The sequence below is a fragment of the Equus caballus genome, chromosome 15 (genome assembly GCF_041296265.1).
Source record: "Equus caballus isolate H_3958 breed thoroughbred chromosome 15, TB-T2T, whole genome shotgun sequence".
NCBI classification, from domain to species: domain Eukaryota; kingdom Metazoa; phylum Chordata; class Mammalia; order Perissodactyla; family Equidae; genus Equus; species Equus caballus.
Genome location: NC_091698.1, coordinates 32,738,031 through 32,755,870, shown reverse-complemented (window position 1 = coordinate 32,755,870; position 17,840 = coordinate 32,738,031). Strand labels below are relative to the sequence as shown.

The 17,840-nt window shown below is 41.0% G+C and overlaps 1 protein-coding gene across 3 annotated transcripts in view; it reads right to left on the bottom strand.

Annotated features, from left to right (window-relative positions):
• EIF2AK3 (eukaryotic translation initiation factor 2 alpha kinase 3) overlaps positions 1-2,800 on the bottom strand; it is a 69,014-nt gene extending 66,214 nt beyond the window's left edge. For 2 of the 3 annotated variants that reach the window (XM_023618757.2, XM_023618758.2), the window contains exon 1: positions 1,631-2,235. In XM_023618757.2, the coding sequence (XP_023474525.2) occupies positions 1,631-1,932 (302 nt within the window). In that variant the 5' untranslated portion in view covers positions 1,933-2,235. Of the gene's footprint in view, positions 1-1,630; positions 2,236-2,344 lie in introns of those variants that run through there. The other variant, XM_070236199.1, reaches the window with a different exon arrangement.
• Between the last annotated feature and the right edge of the window lie 15,040 nt (positions 2,801-17,840).

Genomic DNA, 17,840 nt, shown 5'->3' with positions numbered 1-17,840 from the left:
AAATGTTCTCTAAACATACTTCCCAGCTTCTGTGCCTCCTGCAGTTTCCTCAAGTCCAGTATCTGCCCACCTTTTCAGGAACCAACTCATTCTGCGACAGCCTTTTCTTATCTTCTCACTTACCTCACCCCCATACCCCACCCATTAAACACCACAAAAACCTTGGGACACTAACAGCACTTAATTTGCACCACTTTTGCATGGTAATGTCATTATGGGTTTTCTCTTTTAATCCTCACTGCTGGACTGCACGCTTCTCTTGGAGGGCCGGTTACAGAGGGTCCAGAGGGTCTATCTGCTACCCTCTGTAACTCCATGCCATCCCAATAAGTACCTGCTGCAGTGGATTTGTATTCTAAGAAAAATGAAACATCTTACTCCACTTCATGTAACTTACTTTGAGCAGGTGCTTCAGAAGTTTCTTTAAGATAAACAAAAACAGTCTACCAGGAAAGTTAATTCATTAGCAAAGCCTATGAAAATTTTGTCAAATATTTGATGCTTAAAAAAAAAATCTACATATAAACATTCAAGCGGTGTCTACAGAATTTTAGTACTTATCCTATTTATAGCAGTCTCCAAATATACAGATCAAAGTCCTGATAGCTAACTGAAATTTAAATCTAATTTGTTATGATCTAGTAATTACTACATTATAAGCTAACCACACTTTCCAATCCAGATAGTAACCCTCCCTAGTTTAATTTATCTAATGTTCCCTTTATCATTCCATTTGTTAAATGGGGCATCACTTTTTCCCCCGGCTGTGCTAAGATCAGCTGTCTGCAAAATATTTTACCATTAGAATGCCTTACATTCGTGTCCACACTTTGAAAACTGCTTTAAAACATGTATCTTGAAGTAAAATTTTTAAGGAGGCTCAGCTACTCAACCAAGACGACCCTATATTAAGTGTTTATATGGTAAACCCTCTAAATGTCAAAAAACTGCCAAAATTCAAGAACCTACCCATAGCTCTTAAATTTTAATGGTTCAAGAATTGTCTGGAGCACTTGCTAACCTTGGGGTATGAATCAGAAAGTCTGATTGAGTAAATCTGGTGTGGGGCCTAGAAATCTGTACAGTTAACCAGCATCCCCAGGTGATCCTGATGCAAGTGTTCCGCAGATCTCAATTAGAGAAATACTGGCCTCAACCCTGGCGCGTGGGCACTACAGGGCTGTGTTGAAAGGGAAAATGTAGAAATCTCTTCGTAACGTCCTTTCCCCAAACAGCTGTCACACCAGCACAGTCACTGGGTGATTGATGAAAGAAAAAAAAGGAGAGCTGGAAGTTCCTTGGGGTAAGAATAAAGCCTGAAAAAATCAAAGAGGGAAACTGGCGTTCTTTCCCATTTCTGCGCTCCAATCTCGGAGCATCCCAGACACCTTCCAGGATGCTGCTGTCGCCCGCGAGCGAGGCGCCAGCGCCCGGGAGCGGAGGGAAGTCTGTCGCTGGCCAGGGGGATGGGACGGTGGCCCCGCGCTGTCCCCAGGTCACTAGCTGTCCTCCGCCAGCGAGAGGCCACAGCCGACGGGGGATCTCGGACCCCCGATCCTCTGCGGCGCGCGCGCGTCAGCTAATCGCCTCCCCGGGTCCGCGGTCCGGACACCGAGCCCGCGCCCCTCACCTGCCGCGTGGCCGCAGCTCGGTCACGTCGTCGGGTTCCGGCTCCTGCGGCTCCTGGTCGCCTGCGGCCGCCGGCAGCCCCTCGGCGTCCTCCACCGTCACCTCTGCCGCAGTCACAGACCCCGCCGCCGGCACCCGCGCGGCCGAGGTGGGAGCGGCCGCAGCCCCCAATCCAAACGCCGCCTCCGCCGTCGGCACAGGGAGGTCGGGAGCGCGCCCCGCGGCCACCGTCCCTGCCACAAGCCCCAGCAGCAGCAGTAGCAGCGCCCGCGCGAGCGGCCCCGGGCGGGTGGCGCGCTCCATCAGCGGCCCTCCCCGCGCGTGGGCATGGAGGTGCAGCCGCCGGCGCCTGCCTTTCCTGCCGCTCGGAGCCCAACTAGGGCGAAGACGCGCTAGGGACCCCGACGCCGCCCCAATGCCTGGACAGCCAGCCGCGTCCCCCTGGCCACGTCTTAGCCCGGCCTCTGCCACCGCCACCTGAGTGACAACCTCCCTCAGACATCGCCCATTGAACAAACTTTCCGCGCGTCTCCTCTCCGATTGGCTGCGCCCACCGCCACTCCGGGGACCGAAGCTGGTCCTATTGAAGAAGGTGGGCTTTCCCGGATTGTCAACATCACGCCCGCCAATCAAATCGTATTGTCGTCTCCCGGGGTCCGGCCCTCTTCCGGACGTAGTTACCAATGAGAAACGCCCCTCCCTGTAGCTTTCTTACCTGATTGGTGGACCCCGCAGTTCCCGGAATACCTTTCCCCGGAGCAGATTGGCCATTGCGGTAGTTGGCCCTGCCCCTCAAAGTGAGGCGCTAGAGAAGACTTGAAGATCATTGGTGGAAGCGGATGCCCCTCAAAGGTCTGAGTTAACTTCTTCTTGATTGGTTGGAAGCGGCACTTACTACGTGGCGGATTCTGACTGTGGAGGAGGGTCCCTGGTGGCGGGGAGGCTGCCGACCATTAAAGGAGCTGCCTCTGTGGCTCTTCTAAAGCCTAGTCCTTTGGAAAGGCAAAAGCGAATCAGGAAAAATAAGTTACCGCACAGGACGTGTGGTCCCTAGAGGTGGAAGGGATAGGGCGGGCTCAGGGGAGGATGCTGTTTGTGGCCGCAACAGTGCTGAGAATTACACCCAGTTAGAGATGCCAGAGACCTACAGATGATCCAGGCTACCTGACACGCCCCCTTCCTCGTTATGAAGGGGAAGGAACCCAGACCCGGTGCACTTACGTAATTTGTCCAAGGTCACGTAGCTAGTTATTTGCAGAACCATGACTTTAATCCAAGTCTTCTGACCCTGGTCTGGCATGCTTTGTACCTCACTATAGGGCTTTACTGAAGAAAGAGATAAAACTGCAAAAGGCCCAACTGGAGAAGATTTGAATGTTCAGCTAAGGCATTGGAACTTTTCGTACCGCAGTTAATGACACCTTGAAAATTTCTGAGCCTGAGTGAAGTGATAAGAGTTGTGGTTTACGAAGATGCATCCGGCAGCAGTGATGCAAAGAACAGCATCAGAGATGAGGCCACTAGTTGGAAGGCTATAGCTAAGAGGCTATCGCCCCGTCAAAACTCTAGAGATTGTTAAGAAATATTCGCATACAAACATGCTGTAATTTCTTCTGTCCAAAAGCAAAACAAACGAAAATCTCCACTTCCCCCTCCACCTTCCACCATGTTTCCTTGTTCTTCAGTACTGAAACCTCTACAGTGTTCTAAACTCCTTGTCTTCAGTTCCTCTTCTCTCCTTCTCAAACGCACTGCAGTCAGGGTTTCATGCCCACAACTCCACCAAAACTGCTCTTGCCACCTTTGCTAAATTCAAAGGACAACTCTCAGTCTCCATCTTATCAGCTATATTTAACCCAGTAGCTCAGTCTTTCCTGTATAAAACACTTTTCACTGGTTTTCCTACTTCTGCATAGGCCAGGTCATAATCCTCATTAGAGCCTCATTTTACCTTAATCATACTCTTTAAAAGCCTTTTCTCCAAACACAGTTACATTCTGAGGTAGGGGCTAAGGACTTCAATATATAAATTTGTTGAGGGGGAGGTAGGGGGCACAATTTAGTTCATAACACCCAGAAACTCACAGGACTTGTTCCCCCACTCCCTTCAAGGCTCTGGTACCTTCCCAGTGAAGCTTCTCCTGACCACCCTTTTTAAAATTGAAACCCATTCCCCACCTCTCTTCCTAAACTTCCCCCTTGCTTTATTTCTCTCCTTAGACCCTAAATACTATCATTTACATATTTGTTTTGCTTATGGCCTATCTCCCTCCACTCCTATATAAGTTCTATGAGGATTTGTTCATTGATGTATTCCAAGAACCTAAAACAGTGCACGGTGTTTAGTAAGCATTTAATACATATTTGTTCAATGAATGAACAAATTTATTCAACAGGACAGAAGGGGAAGAGACAAGTGGAAAGGAATATATTGTAGTTGCTGTAGACAGAAGGGGATGATTAAGGAAGCAAGATCCCAGAATACCTGGAGGAAACGGGCATGCCTTCCATGTAGAAAGTAGAGATTAGGAATTACCTAATAAGAAGAAGTTATTTTGAAATGAAGATAAAATAGATGATAGAGCTCAAACTAGCTGATCATTATTTGCTCAACAAAACAGGAGATAAGATCTCCTGCCTGTGAGGGATTTAATAGATAATATGAGGGAGGTATTAGAAAATTAATGAGATGAAAAATGATTGTTGACTACTTGTAATGACCTATTTGAAATTAGCTAGTGTATATATTTTAGTGAACCTAGTCTTCATGGTTTTATAACTTTTTCAAAAAATGATCATGGCATGAACAATAATCTGAGCTATAGGAGTCTGCTTGCCATCTGTAAATGATGTGGCAGCTTGTTCATTCATTTATTCATTACCATTCAGGGAGTACCCATGGGAATAAAGATGTGAACAAAACAGGCATGGTCCCTGCCCTTCTGAAGCTTAACAGCTATGTAGTTAGGGAGACAGGCACTACTATCATCATTACACATATATTTACATTATAAAAACAAAGACAAGTGCTGTGATGAAAAAGGCACAGGCAGAAAATGCCAGTAAGGAGAGTCAGGCTTTATACTCAGGAAAAATACATGCAACTATTTTCATTTTGGGAAAAGAAGAAAAGTCCTGAGTCATGGTCAGCTGACTGGGAAAATAACTTGGAGGATGGAGAAGAGAGTCTGCCAGTTTTAAGACAGCATGAAGAGTCATGGTGACTGCACAGAACTCTGAGTGCCTCTCGGAAGTGGAAGAAAAATTGGGACCAGGCATAATAGCTGATCAATGAGTGTGAGCCAGGAAAAGAAGCTGGTGCTTCGGTACGTGAGCCAGGGCTGCCCAAAACAGTTAACATTCTGAAACTGAGCATGGTCCAGATGGTCAGGAAAACAACTCGGAGATTTAGAATCATAGACTCAGTCCAATATAGAAAGTCTGTATCTATTGAGATTATATTTGGTTGTAAATAACAAAAACCTTCCATATAGTGGCCGAAACAAGTAAGGGATTTATTTTTCTTACTGACACAACAGCTCCACAATTATGTTTTATTTAGTCTTATTTTCCTTCTGTTTTTCCGTCTTTCATGCACGACTTGTGTTCCTCGTGCTTGTCATCTCATGGTGTCAGGATGGCAACTCCAGCATCACTTCTTTATTACAGGTAGGAAAAAGAGGAACCACAAGAGACATGTACCCCCTGAATTTGCCCTCTGTCAAAGAGCTTTCCTGGAATACTGCTTGGCAATCTTCTTTTGTGAAATCTCTATTCAAAGCATTTATAAAGGGAAGAGTTTATACGCGTGAGCACCCAAGAGAATTTGCCACACAGTGAAATATGCCATGCTGTATCAGTTGGCTATTGCTATAATAATGCTGTGAAGGAAACCATCCCAAAATGCAGTGGCTTAAAGCAACAAAAATATACTCTCACACCCTTCCCCTGGGGGTTGACTGATCTAGGTAGTAGCTGTTTTTCTTATGACAATGGCAGAAACACAAGAAAGATGAGTGGAAATTTACTGGGCCTCTTAAGGCTAGAGTCAGAACTGGAGTACTCTTACTTCTATCCACATTCCATTGACTGAGGCAAGGCATATGACCAGGCCCAACATCAATGGGGCAGGAAAATATTCCCTGCATCTAGTGAGAGAAGCTGCAAAGACACATGACAAAGGATTTTGGAGAATGAAAATATAATCTACTATAAGTGCTATGAGAGTAATCTGTTATATATGTGCCTAAATCTAGCATGAGTAATTGCTTCAAAGCAATAGAAAGATATGGAGATACCACTCTGTATCTATTAGAACAGCGATTTAAAAAAAGCAAAGATGATATCAAGTGCTGGGGAGGAGGTAGAACAGTTGGACCTCTCATACATTGCTGGTCTGCATGCAAAATGGTAAAACTATTTTGAAAAGAGTTTGGCAGTTTTTTTATACATTTAGATATGAACTAACAATCCCACTCCTAGGTTTTTACCCAAGAGAAATGAAAACATATGTCCTCAAAAAGAGCAGTATGTTAGTGTTTATAGCAGCTTTACTCATAATTGCCAAAACTCAAAACACTGAAAATCTCTATCGTCTAGTGAGTGGACAAACAAATTGGGGTATATCCATGTGATGGAATACTACTCAGCAATAAAAAGGAACAAGCTACTGATACATGAATGACTTGGATGTATTTCAAAAGCATTGTACTAAGTTTAAGAAGCCAGATACGAAAGAATATATACTGTATGATTATATATGACATACAGTATACATATATGATATGTGTCATATATATGGCATTCTGGAAAAGGCAAAACTATAGTGACAAAGGCCAGGAGATTGACTACAGAGGGACACAAGGGACCTTTTTAGGGTGATGGAAATATTCAAAATCTTGTTTGTGGTGGTAGTTATCCAAGTTTGTCAAAACTCGTAGAACTGTACACATAAAAAGAATGATTTTTACTGTCTATAAATCATACCTCAATAAAGCTGACCAAAAAAGAAAAAAAAATCAGTATAGACCTTTTCTCTTCTACCTTGCCCTGAAAAAGTCAGGACGATGGAAAAACTGAGATCTTACTTGTTTGAAAACTAAAATTTCAAAGATTCTTAGCCAGTTAAGTGACAAGATTAACAAAATTAAATGTGGTTTGGTTTGATGTGACATATGACATGTAAATAAGAAGTTTAGGGGTGCACCTTTCTTAAGCATTACAAGTTGCTTGGTGCAGATTAGATGATAGGACAGAAGAGGAATTCAGGAGGTTCTGATTAGGGAATGCAGAACACCTAACAAGCCTGGTCTTCTGGTGGCTGGCTCAACCTTTAAAAGGATGAGTGTGCTTAAGTCCTGTGTAAAAAGGGCCTGGGATCCCCAAAGATCTAGCCTAAAGACAAGGGATTGTTCCAGCTGTAGTGAGGAAGCAGTTTATCAATGCTTCTCCAAGTGTGATCCTGGACAGACTTACCAGAAGGTCAGAGAATGGGGCTCAGGTTCCCCATTCTAGTCTTTCTAATAGTCTCTGGAGCTCCATGACCCATCACTCATCTGTCATATCTTCATAGCGATCCCCTCCTCCTCTGCAGTCATCATCCGTATTGTACCCACTCCCAAATGCTCTTCTGCCACTGCCTAGCCCGGAATCATAGCCTCAGTCATAGTCTCTGCTGCCTCAGTCATCATAGCAATCCTGGCACCTATATCAATCCATATCCCAGGATGGGCTATCACAATACCCACCCCAATCCTGATCATATCAGTCTGAATCATAATCATAATGATCGTGACACTTGTCCCCAAAGCTATCATCACCTCTTCTAGGCAGGTAGTCTTCAAAGCTCTCTGTGGCAGGGTGGGCTCTCCAATCTGCACCTGTTTTGTCAGAATCCCAATTTCTATCTTGGCCAAAAGAATGATCATTCCTGTCTTTATCTTGTGCTCGATTAGCAACGTCAATCCAAATTCTCTCGTTACTCAGAGACTTCATTTGAGCCTCAGGGCACTGAGCAAGGAATCTGAACTCAAGTCCTCAAACTCAGCATAATTCAAATCTTTCAACCTCTCCAGATTGCTGGGTTCACACAGTAAACATATTGCACTGATATTTCATCCTCTAAAGAAATCCTTAGTGGAGTATTCCGTCACATCATAGGCAGGTTCCCTAGAAAAGCAGTGTAAGGCAGTGATTTGAGAAGATGGCTCTGTACAATATCGGGTTCTTGAGCAGCCTGTGGAGCAGTGGGCAGGATGGAACTGTCAGTTGGAGGAGCCAGTGCACGTGGTCACCATTACTGTGCCAAGTGGTTGAAACATCTCCTTCTAGGTGTCTGTTTCATTAGTCCAGTTGACTGGTTTGAGGACACAGGTGCTTCCTCCACCAGTCCCCCCATCCTCATCCAGAAAGTCTGTTAAGGAGATAGTCTTTCCCTTCTTATTCTGCCTTTTTGCTGAGGCTGCCATTTTGGGAGAGGGAGAACAGTCAACCCATCTGTGATTATGGAATGTCCCTCTTTATTTCTAGTAATCTTTCTTGCTTTTTTTTTTTTTTTTGAGGAAGATTAGCCCTGAGCTAACATCTACTTCTGATCCTCCTCTTTTTTGCTGAGGAAGACTGGCCCTGAGCTCACATCTGTGCCCATCTTCCTCTACTTTATAGGTGGGGCACCTGCCACAGCATAGCTGGACAAGCGGTGCATAGATCTGCACCCAGGATCCTAACCACCAAACCCGGGCCGCCGAAGCAGAACATGTGAACTTAACCTCTGCGCCACCAGGTCGGCCCCTCTTAAAGTCGACTTTACCACAGACGGGGAGAAAACATTTGCAAAAAGACATATCTGACAAAGGACTGTTATCCAAAATATACAAAGATCTCTTAAAACTCAGCAATAAGAAAATGAACAACTCCATCAAGAAATGGGCAAAAGACCTGGACACCTCACTAAAGAAGACATATAGATGGCAAATAGCATATGAAAACACCCTCAAATTATATGTCATTAGAGAAATGCAAATTAAAACAACAATGAGATACCACTACATACCTATTAGAATAGCTAAAATTCAAAACGCTGACAGCACCAAATGCTGACAGGGATGTAGAGTAACAAAAAATCTCAACCATTGTTGGTGAAAATGCAAAATGGTACAGGCACTTTAGAAGATAGTTTGCTGGTTTCTTACAAAACTAAACATACTTTTTTCTTTCAATCCAGCAGTTGTGCTCCTTGGTATTTACCCAAAGGAGCTGAAAATTAGGTCCACATGAAAACCTGGACATGGATGTTAATAGCACTTTATTCATAATTGCCAAAACCTGAAAGCAACCGAACTGTCCTTCAATAGGTGAAAGGATGAATAAACTGTGGTACATCCAGGCAATGGAATATTATTCAGTGCTAAAAATAAATGAGCTATTTATCAAACCGTGAAATGACATGGAGGAAACAAATGCATTTAGGATACTAATCATAATTATTTTGTAGTCTATGTCTGATATCCTCAATATCTCAATCTCCTGTGGATCTGATCCATTTTCGTTTGTTCCTTCTGATTTTCTATCACTTGGTTCTATTTATTGGTAGATTTTTGCTCAAATACTAGACAATGTGTATGAATAATCATAGAAGTTCTACATGATGTTTTCCTTCTCCAGAGGTAATTTAATTTTCTTTTGGCAGAAAGAGTAGGGGCAGACTACCCTACCCCAATTAGGGAATGTGGTAGTGTGGGGCCAGGTTTTAGGTTTTTTGTTTCCACTTGGTCCATACTACTATCTGCAGTCCATCTGGAGTCCCAGCTGAAAGCCCGGAGTTATTTTTCAGAGCTCCAACTCCTTGCTGGACCCTGACTTCCAATTTTTGACTCCTCAGCACAGTGAGAGGGTTTTACATTTTAGACTCTTATCTGCACCTTTCTGCTTGGCCTCTGGGTCCTGCACTTTCTGCTTATAACTCAGCAAATGTCTCAAGGAGGGAAATGGTGGAGAATGTTACCTTGATCTCATTGCATTTTCTTTCTTCCCCATTCTTAGTCCTTCAAGTCCTAGATGCCTTGGTTGCTTTCTGATACCTTCAACGATTTGTTTTTTTGTTTCTTTTTTAAATCTAACTTTACAGTCATTCTCAGTGAGATATGTGGTTTAAAACCAGCTCTTATGTCAGAGCTGGAAGCAGTTGCCCACCTTCTGACAGCGAAGATACATTTTTCAGTCTGGCCCCCTTGTAAAATTACAAGCTCTGTGAGGATTTGATTCTCCACCACTTTTCTTTATTTGAACCATGTGGATGGAATATTTGCTCTCAGAGGACACCATATCTTTTGGGTTTTATTGAGCAGAAATGAATCTTTTATATAAATATACAGCTTATATTTTTTCTGTTGCCTATGACAATTAAAATAGTATTAGTTGGTGCTAATTTGATAAACATAAATGCCGGCTTAGGCCTGAAGTGCCAAAGAGGTTTAGCCAGATGATCATAGGATTATATTTAATTTAAAGGATTACCATTCAAATAAAAACACAAAACAAAAAACTTATTCTGTACTTGTGGACCATTAAGAATATATTGTTGACCCCCATGTGAGAAATAATTTCATCTAAGCTTAGTGATACAAAGTGACACTTCGCATTTGTTTTACTTATTGCTACCTGGTTGTTTAGATTTTCTTTAACATAAAATTGTGTGGATATTTTCTGTAGAGAAAAGAGACATAACATTATGGAAAAATGGAACTGAAATGACCACAGAGAGCCCCTGGTGACAGTACCTCAGAGTGCACCTCCTAGTCTTTCTCCCTGGAACATTCGAGAGGAGATCAAACCTCTATCCTGAAAAAATAAAATAAAACTCACTGTCTTTTGGAAAAAACAAGAAGGACCAACTTGCCAGGATGCAGTTCTGGGAGTGATGGATTTTCTGGACCTTGAGACTTTCTGTTTCAAAACAGGAAAACTCCGAGGCAAACTGGGATGTGTTGGTCACCTTCCATGGTGGCAATAGACCGGGGATCCTGTATGTCAAAAATAAGCTCTAGGCTGTATAGATGGAAAGTACCTCAACATAATAAAGGCTGTATATGACAAACCCACAGCCAACATCATACTCGAAGGAGAAAAACTGAAAGCCATTTCTCTGAAACAGGAACAAGACAAGGATGCTCACTCTTAACACTTACTCAACATAATACCGGAAGTTTTAGTCAGAGCAATTAGGCAAGAAAAAGAAATAAAAGGGATCCAAATTGGAAAGGAAGAAGTGAAACTCTCACTATTTGCGGATGACATGATTCTATTTATAGAAAACCCTAAAGAATCTGCAAGAAAACTATTAGAAATAATCAACAACTGCAGCAAAGTTGCAGGATACAAAATCAACATACAAAAATCAGCTGCATTTCTCTGTACACTAGTAAAAAACAAGCAGGAAGAGAAGCCAAGAATACAATCCCATTTACAATTGCCAAAAAAAAGAATGAAATACCTAGGAATAAATTTAACCAAAGAGGTGAAAGACCTGTACAGTGAATGTTGCTGAAAGAAATCGAAGATGGTACAAAGCAATGGAAAGATATTACATTCTCATGGATTGGAAGAATTAACGTAGTTAAAATGTCCATATTACCTAAAGCAATCTTCAGATTCTATGCAATCACAACCAGAATCCCAATGACATTCTTCATGGAAATAGAGCAAAGAATCCTAAAATTTATGTGGAAGAACAAAATACCCCAAATAGCCAAAATAATCCTGAGAAAAAAGAACAAAGCTGGAGGTATCACACTCTCTGAATTTAAATTATACCACAAAGCTATAATAATCAAAACAGCATGCTACTGGCATAAAAACAGACACACAGATCAGTGGGACAGAATTGAAAGCCCAGAAGTAAAACCACACATCTACAGGCAACTAATCTTTGATGAAGGAGCCAAGAGCATACAATGGAGAAAGGAAATTCTCTTCAATAAACGGTGTTGGGAAGACTGGACAGCCACGTGCAAAAGAGTGAAAGTAGACCATTATGTTATACCATACACAAAAAATAACTCAAATGGATTAAAGACTTGAATGTAAGACCTGAAACCACAAAACTCCTGGAAGAAAATATAGGCAGTACATTCTTTCACATTGGTCTTAGCTGTATCTTTTTGAACACCATGTCTACTCAAGCAAGGGAAACAAAAGAAAAAATAAACAAATAAACTACATCAGACTAGGAAGCTTCTGCACAGCAAAGGAAACCATGAACAAAATGAAAAGACAACTCACCAAATGGGAGAAAATATTTTCAAATCATATATCCAACAAAGGGTTAATTTCCAAAATACGTGAAGAACTCATACAACTCAACAATAAAAAAATGAACAACCAGCTCAAAAAAATGGGCAGAACATCTGAACAGACATTTTTCCAAAGAAGATGTACAGATGGCTAACAGGCACATGAAAAGATCTTCAACATCACTAATTATTAGGGAAAAGCAAATCAAAACCACAATGAGATATCACCTTACACCTGTCAGAATGGCTATAATTAACAAGACAAGAAATAAGTTTTGGAGAGGATTTGGAGAAAAGGGAACCCTCATACACTACTGGTGGGAATGCAAACTGTTGCAGTCACTATGGAAAACAGTATGGAAATTTCTCAAAAAGTTAAAAATAGAAATACTATATGATCCAGCTATCCCACTAGTGGGTATTTATCTAAAGAACACGAAATCAACAATTCAAAGAGATTTATGCACCCCTATGTTCATTGCAGCACTACTCACATTAGCCAAGATGTGGAAGCAACCCAAGTGCCCATAGACTAATGAGTGAATAAAAAAAAGATGTGGTATATATATACAATGGAACATTATTCAGCCATAAAAAAGACAAAACTGTCCCATTTACAAAACACAGATGGATCTTGAGGACATTATGCTAAGCAAAATAAGCCAGACAGAGAAAGAGAAATACCATATGATTTCACTCATATGTGGAAGATAAACACATGGATAAGGAGAACAGATTAGTGGTTACCAGATGGGAAGGGGATTGGGGGGAGGACAAAAGGGGTAAAGGGGCACATATGTATGGTTACAGATAGAAACTAGAGTGTTGGTGGTGAACATGATGCAGTCTATACAGAAACTGATATAGAGTAGTGTACGCCTGAAATTTACACAATGTTATAAGCCAATATGACCTCGATAAAATAATAATAATAATGAAAAGAAGCCGTAGGCTTTCTAGTAGTCTCTGATTTGCTGCATTTCCCACCCTTACTCCAAACACAGTCTCAACTCCACTTACTGCCAGATAATCCAGTTTATAGCTCTGCTGCCTGCACCTCCATTCTGTGACCACATAGGCTGTTAATCTATTGTCCAGGTAGTCAGACTTAGTCTCTCTCTATGCTGTGATCCTAATTCTTTTACAACTCTGCCATAGGGTTTCGTATTAAAAAGAGGGTGAAGGAAAAAATATATCCACATATTTCTATCTATATCTGGGTCTCTCCAGAAGAAGTAAACAGATCACAAGGTCGCCTCTGGGACAATAAATGATGTGGCCAAGGGACAAGGCTGGGAGGTTAGGAGGGAGACTTTTTCCGTTCTTAGCAGTTTTATTGAGATATAATTCACATAGCATACAATTCATCTACTTAAAGTATACAATTCAATGTTTTTAATATAGTGACAGAGTTGTGTAACCAGGAGGGAGACTTTTAAATGTATATCCTTTTGTATCTTTTGAATTAGGAACTATGATAGTATATTAACTACTACGATTTAAATAAATAAATAAATTAATTAATTAATTAACAACAACCAAAAAAGTCTCTGTTGCCCTTGTGGTTTATCATAAAATTGGGCAGGAGCTTGTAAACCGACTCAGTGTTTTCTATTTGTTTCATGCATTCGTTCAGTTCTTCAACAAAGTCTGCAAATGCCTAGTCTGTGGCAGACCCACTGTGTGCTGAGATTTCATACTTGGACAGGAAGTATTCTTGTCCTTGGGAGCATACAGTGTTCATTTTATATGTTCCTAGCAAAATTGGTAGTTCCTTGGAGGAACATCTGATCTATACCCCCTTTTGCATTCTGCACCCCTCAGGCAGTTGGGGACACACACTTGATGCTTATGGGATAGATGCAATGAAAAATAAAATAGGGCCCAAGGCACATCCCAAACAGATGGACCCCTCAAGGTTTTTAACTGGTTGAGCAACTTTTGTTGCCAAAAGTCAGAGGATGGAGGGGAGCTCCTCTTAAGATCCAGGTCTTTCCTTCTTGCCTCCCCATGGACCCTGCCTCTTTGCAGAATATTGATTTCAGCAAAGCACACAATCAGCACTTTCAGGCACTTGTCACTGAGCATGGCATCTCAGGACAGCACCACGCACAGTGGAGTGATCACACGTTTGTTCTCATAACTCCCTCCAACTTGGCACAAGTTAAAACATTTTTAGAAAGATGTTTATGTTTATCTTTAGTTCCTTTCTTAATTCACTCTAATTTTCTACAATGAACCTATGTTACTTGTGTATTTTTTATGTTAAAAATAAAATGCAGTCCTCATGATGCCTCCTACAAGAAACCTTCCTTGACTCCTCCCCTACCCCCCATGGTAGTTTTGGTTCCCTTCTTTAAGTTCCCATAAGACCCATGAACACCTCTAGCACAGTACTTACCATAAGATAGTTTAATCACCTGCTTCCCCCTTAGACCATGATTCCCTTACAGCAGGTGCTGTGCCTTTCATAACTGGATCCCTAGGGCCTCGCATAGGGCCTGGTGCACAGAAGGAGCTTTCTTCTTTCCAACTCCCCTAAGTGTCCTGCCTTTAACACCCAACTCAGTCAACAACTAACTCCACACCTGTTCTCAGAGAAACCAAAGAAGACTTCTTCTCTTCAATCTACCGATATGTCGTAACTGACTACCCAACACGGTGCCATGAATATGAGAAAATGAGGATTCCAGAGGGACCTGATGGGCATACCCATCTTGGGAATGCTGGGAGTCAGGCATGTCCTCAGGCATATTATTTAGGTGAGAGCTATGTTCCTCTGGAATGAAAAGTAAAGGGAAGAGGGTGAGGAATTAGGGACTGCAACTGTATCTTGAGACAAGATGTAAATTGGGAGGTGGAAAGGCAGTGAAGGCACAAATCTCTGCTTTGGAGGACAAATAGATGGAGGAAGGACAGAGCATCATACAAACACTGAACTTACACAAACTCAGTTAGATATACTCAGCAGAAAGGAAGGGAGGAAGAGGGCGAGAAGCAAAAGTGGGAAGGGGTGGAAAGAGAAGATACAAGAGAAATAACCATTTAAATAATACAGGTTTTTATATTTTATTAATATACAGGTGATCCTATCCAACATTCCACTCAGTGTTGTTCCTCAAGAGCTTGAGAGGGAGAAGTGGCATCTGCTTTACCTTTAGTGTGCTTGGATTCAGCTTTGACTGCACTTGAATTACCAGGAGAGCTTAAAAAAAAAAATACAGATGCCTGGATCCCACCCTCAGAGAGACTGATGTAATTAATTGGTCAGAGTTCGGCCTAGGCATCAGACTGGTTAAAAGCTCTCAAATCATTTTTTTTCCCAATTTTCTTTATTGTGGTAAAATATAAGAAACATAAAATTTACCATCTTAACCATTTTTAGGAGTACACAGTGATATTAAATACATTCATAATATTGTACAACCATCACCATCATCCGTCTCCAGAACTCTTTTCATCTTGTAAAATGAAAACTGTATACCCATTAAACAATAACTCTCATTCTCCCCTCCCCCAGCCCCTGGAAACCATGATTCTACTTTCTGTTTATATGATTTTGACTACTCATATAAGTAGAATCATACAGTACTTGTCTTTTTGTATTTGGCTTATTTCAATTAGCATAATATCCTCAAGGTTCATCCGTGTTGCAGCATATGTCAGAATTCCCTTCCTTTTTAATGCTGAATAATATTCCACTCTACATATATAACACATTTGGCTTATCCATTCATCAGTCAATGGACATTTGGGTTGCTTCCACATTTTAGCTAATGTGAATCATGCTGCTATAAACGTGAGTGCACAAGTATCTCTTTGAGACCCTGCTTTCAGTTCTTTGTGTATATACCCTGAGGTGGAATTGCTGGGTCATATGGTTGTTCTATTTTTAATTTTTTGAGGAAGCTCCCTGCTGTTTTCCACAGTGGCTGTACCATTTTACATTACCACCACAGTGCACAAGTGTTCTAATTTCTCCCCATCCTCACCAACACTTGTTATTTTCTGCTTTTTTATAGTAGGCATCCTAATGGGTGTGAGGTGGTATCTCCTTGTAGTTTTGATTTGTATTTCTCTAGTGTTACTGATGTTGGGCATCTTTACATGTGCTTATTAGCCATTCATATGTCTTCTTTGGAGAAATGTCTATTCAAGTCCTTTGCTCATTTTTTAATTGGGTTTTTTGTTTTTCAGTTGTTGAGTTTTAGAAGTCTTCTATATACTCTGGATACTAATCCCTTATCAGATGTATGATTTACACCTATTTTCTTTCATTCTGCAGGTTGCCTTTTTATTCTGTCGATAGTGTTTTTTGATGCATAAATTAAAAAAATTTTTATGAAGTCCAATTTGTCTATTTTTCTATTGTTGCCTGTATCTTTGCTGTCATATCCAAGAAATCGTTGCTAAATCTAGTGTCATGAAACTTTGTCCTATGTTTTCTTCTAAGAGTTTTATAGTTTTAGGTCTTTCATCTAGGTCTTTGATGCATTTTGACTCAATTTTTTTTTAAAGAGTGGCCCTGAGCTAACATCTATTTCCAGTCTTCTCTTCTTCTTTGTCCTCCTCCCCTTCTTCTTCTTCCCATTCTCTTCCTCCTCCTCCTCCTCCTTTTTCTTCTTCTTTTTCTCCTTCTCCTTCTTCTTCCTCTTCTTCTCCCCGAGGCACCCTGAACATAGTTGTATATTGTAGTTGTCAGACCTTCTAGTTCTGCTATGTGGAACACTGCCTCAGCGTGACTTGATGAGTGGTGCTAGGTTCATGCCTAGGATCCCAACCGGCAAACACCTGGGCCACTGAAAGGGAGAGCATGAACTTAACCAGTCATCCATGGAGCTGTCCCCTCGAGTTAATTTTTGTATACGGTGTTAGATAAGGATCTCACTTCGTTATTTTACATGTGGCTATCCAGTCTTCTCTGCACTGTCTGTTGAAAAGACTGCCCTTTCTCCCTTGAATGGTCTTGGCACTCTTGTCAGAAATCATTTGATCACATATTCAAGGGTTTATTTCTAGGTTATCTACGTTATTCCATTGGTCTATAAATTTGACTTTATTCTAATAACACACTGTTTTGATTACTATTGCTTTGTAGTAAGTTTTGAAATCAAGAAGTGTGGATCATACAGCTTTGTACTTCTTTTTCAAGTTTTTTTTTGGCTATTCACAGTCACTTGACATTTCATAGGAATTTTAGGATGGGGTTTTCTATTTCTGCAAAAAATTTCATTGGAATTTTGCTAGAGATGGCATTGAATCTGTAGAACATTTTGGCTAGTGTTGACATCTTAACATGTTAAGTCTTCCAGTCCATGAACACGAATGTGTTTCTATTTATTTATGCTTTTTTACTTTCTTTCAGCAATGTTTTGTAATTTTCATTGCACGAGTCTTTCACCTCCTTAGTTAATTCCTAAATATTTTATTCTTTTTGATGCTATTGTAGATGGAATTGTTTTATTAATTTCTTTTTCAGGTTGTTTATTGTTAGTGCATAGAAATGCAACTTACTTTTGCATGTTGACTTTATATCTGCTACTTTGATGAATTCATTTATTAGTTCTAACAGTTTTTGGTGGGATCTTTAGGGTTTGCTACACATAAGATCAAATAATCTGAAACAGAAATAATTTACTTCTTCCTCAAATGATTTTATTGTGCAGCCAGTGTTGAGAATCTCTGCAGTTGGTCTTGATTCCTAATTACCGCTCCTAGTATGACTTCATGCTGTGCTGAGTGTGGTTCTAGTGTTTAAAGACATGTTTTTGTCACTCAAAATGACCTCCAAACTCAAGCCTATAATTTCATCTGGTGTTCATCAAAGGGAAAAGCAACCTGTTCCAATGTTGTCTGTGTTTGACTTATTAAGAGTTTATACATCTGTATACTCTTCTTTGTGGTATTTAAAGGGTTTCAAAG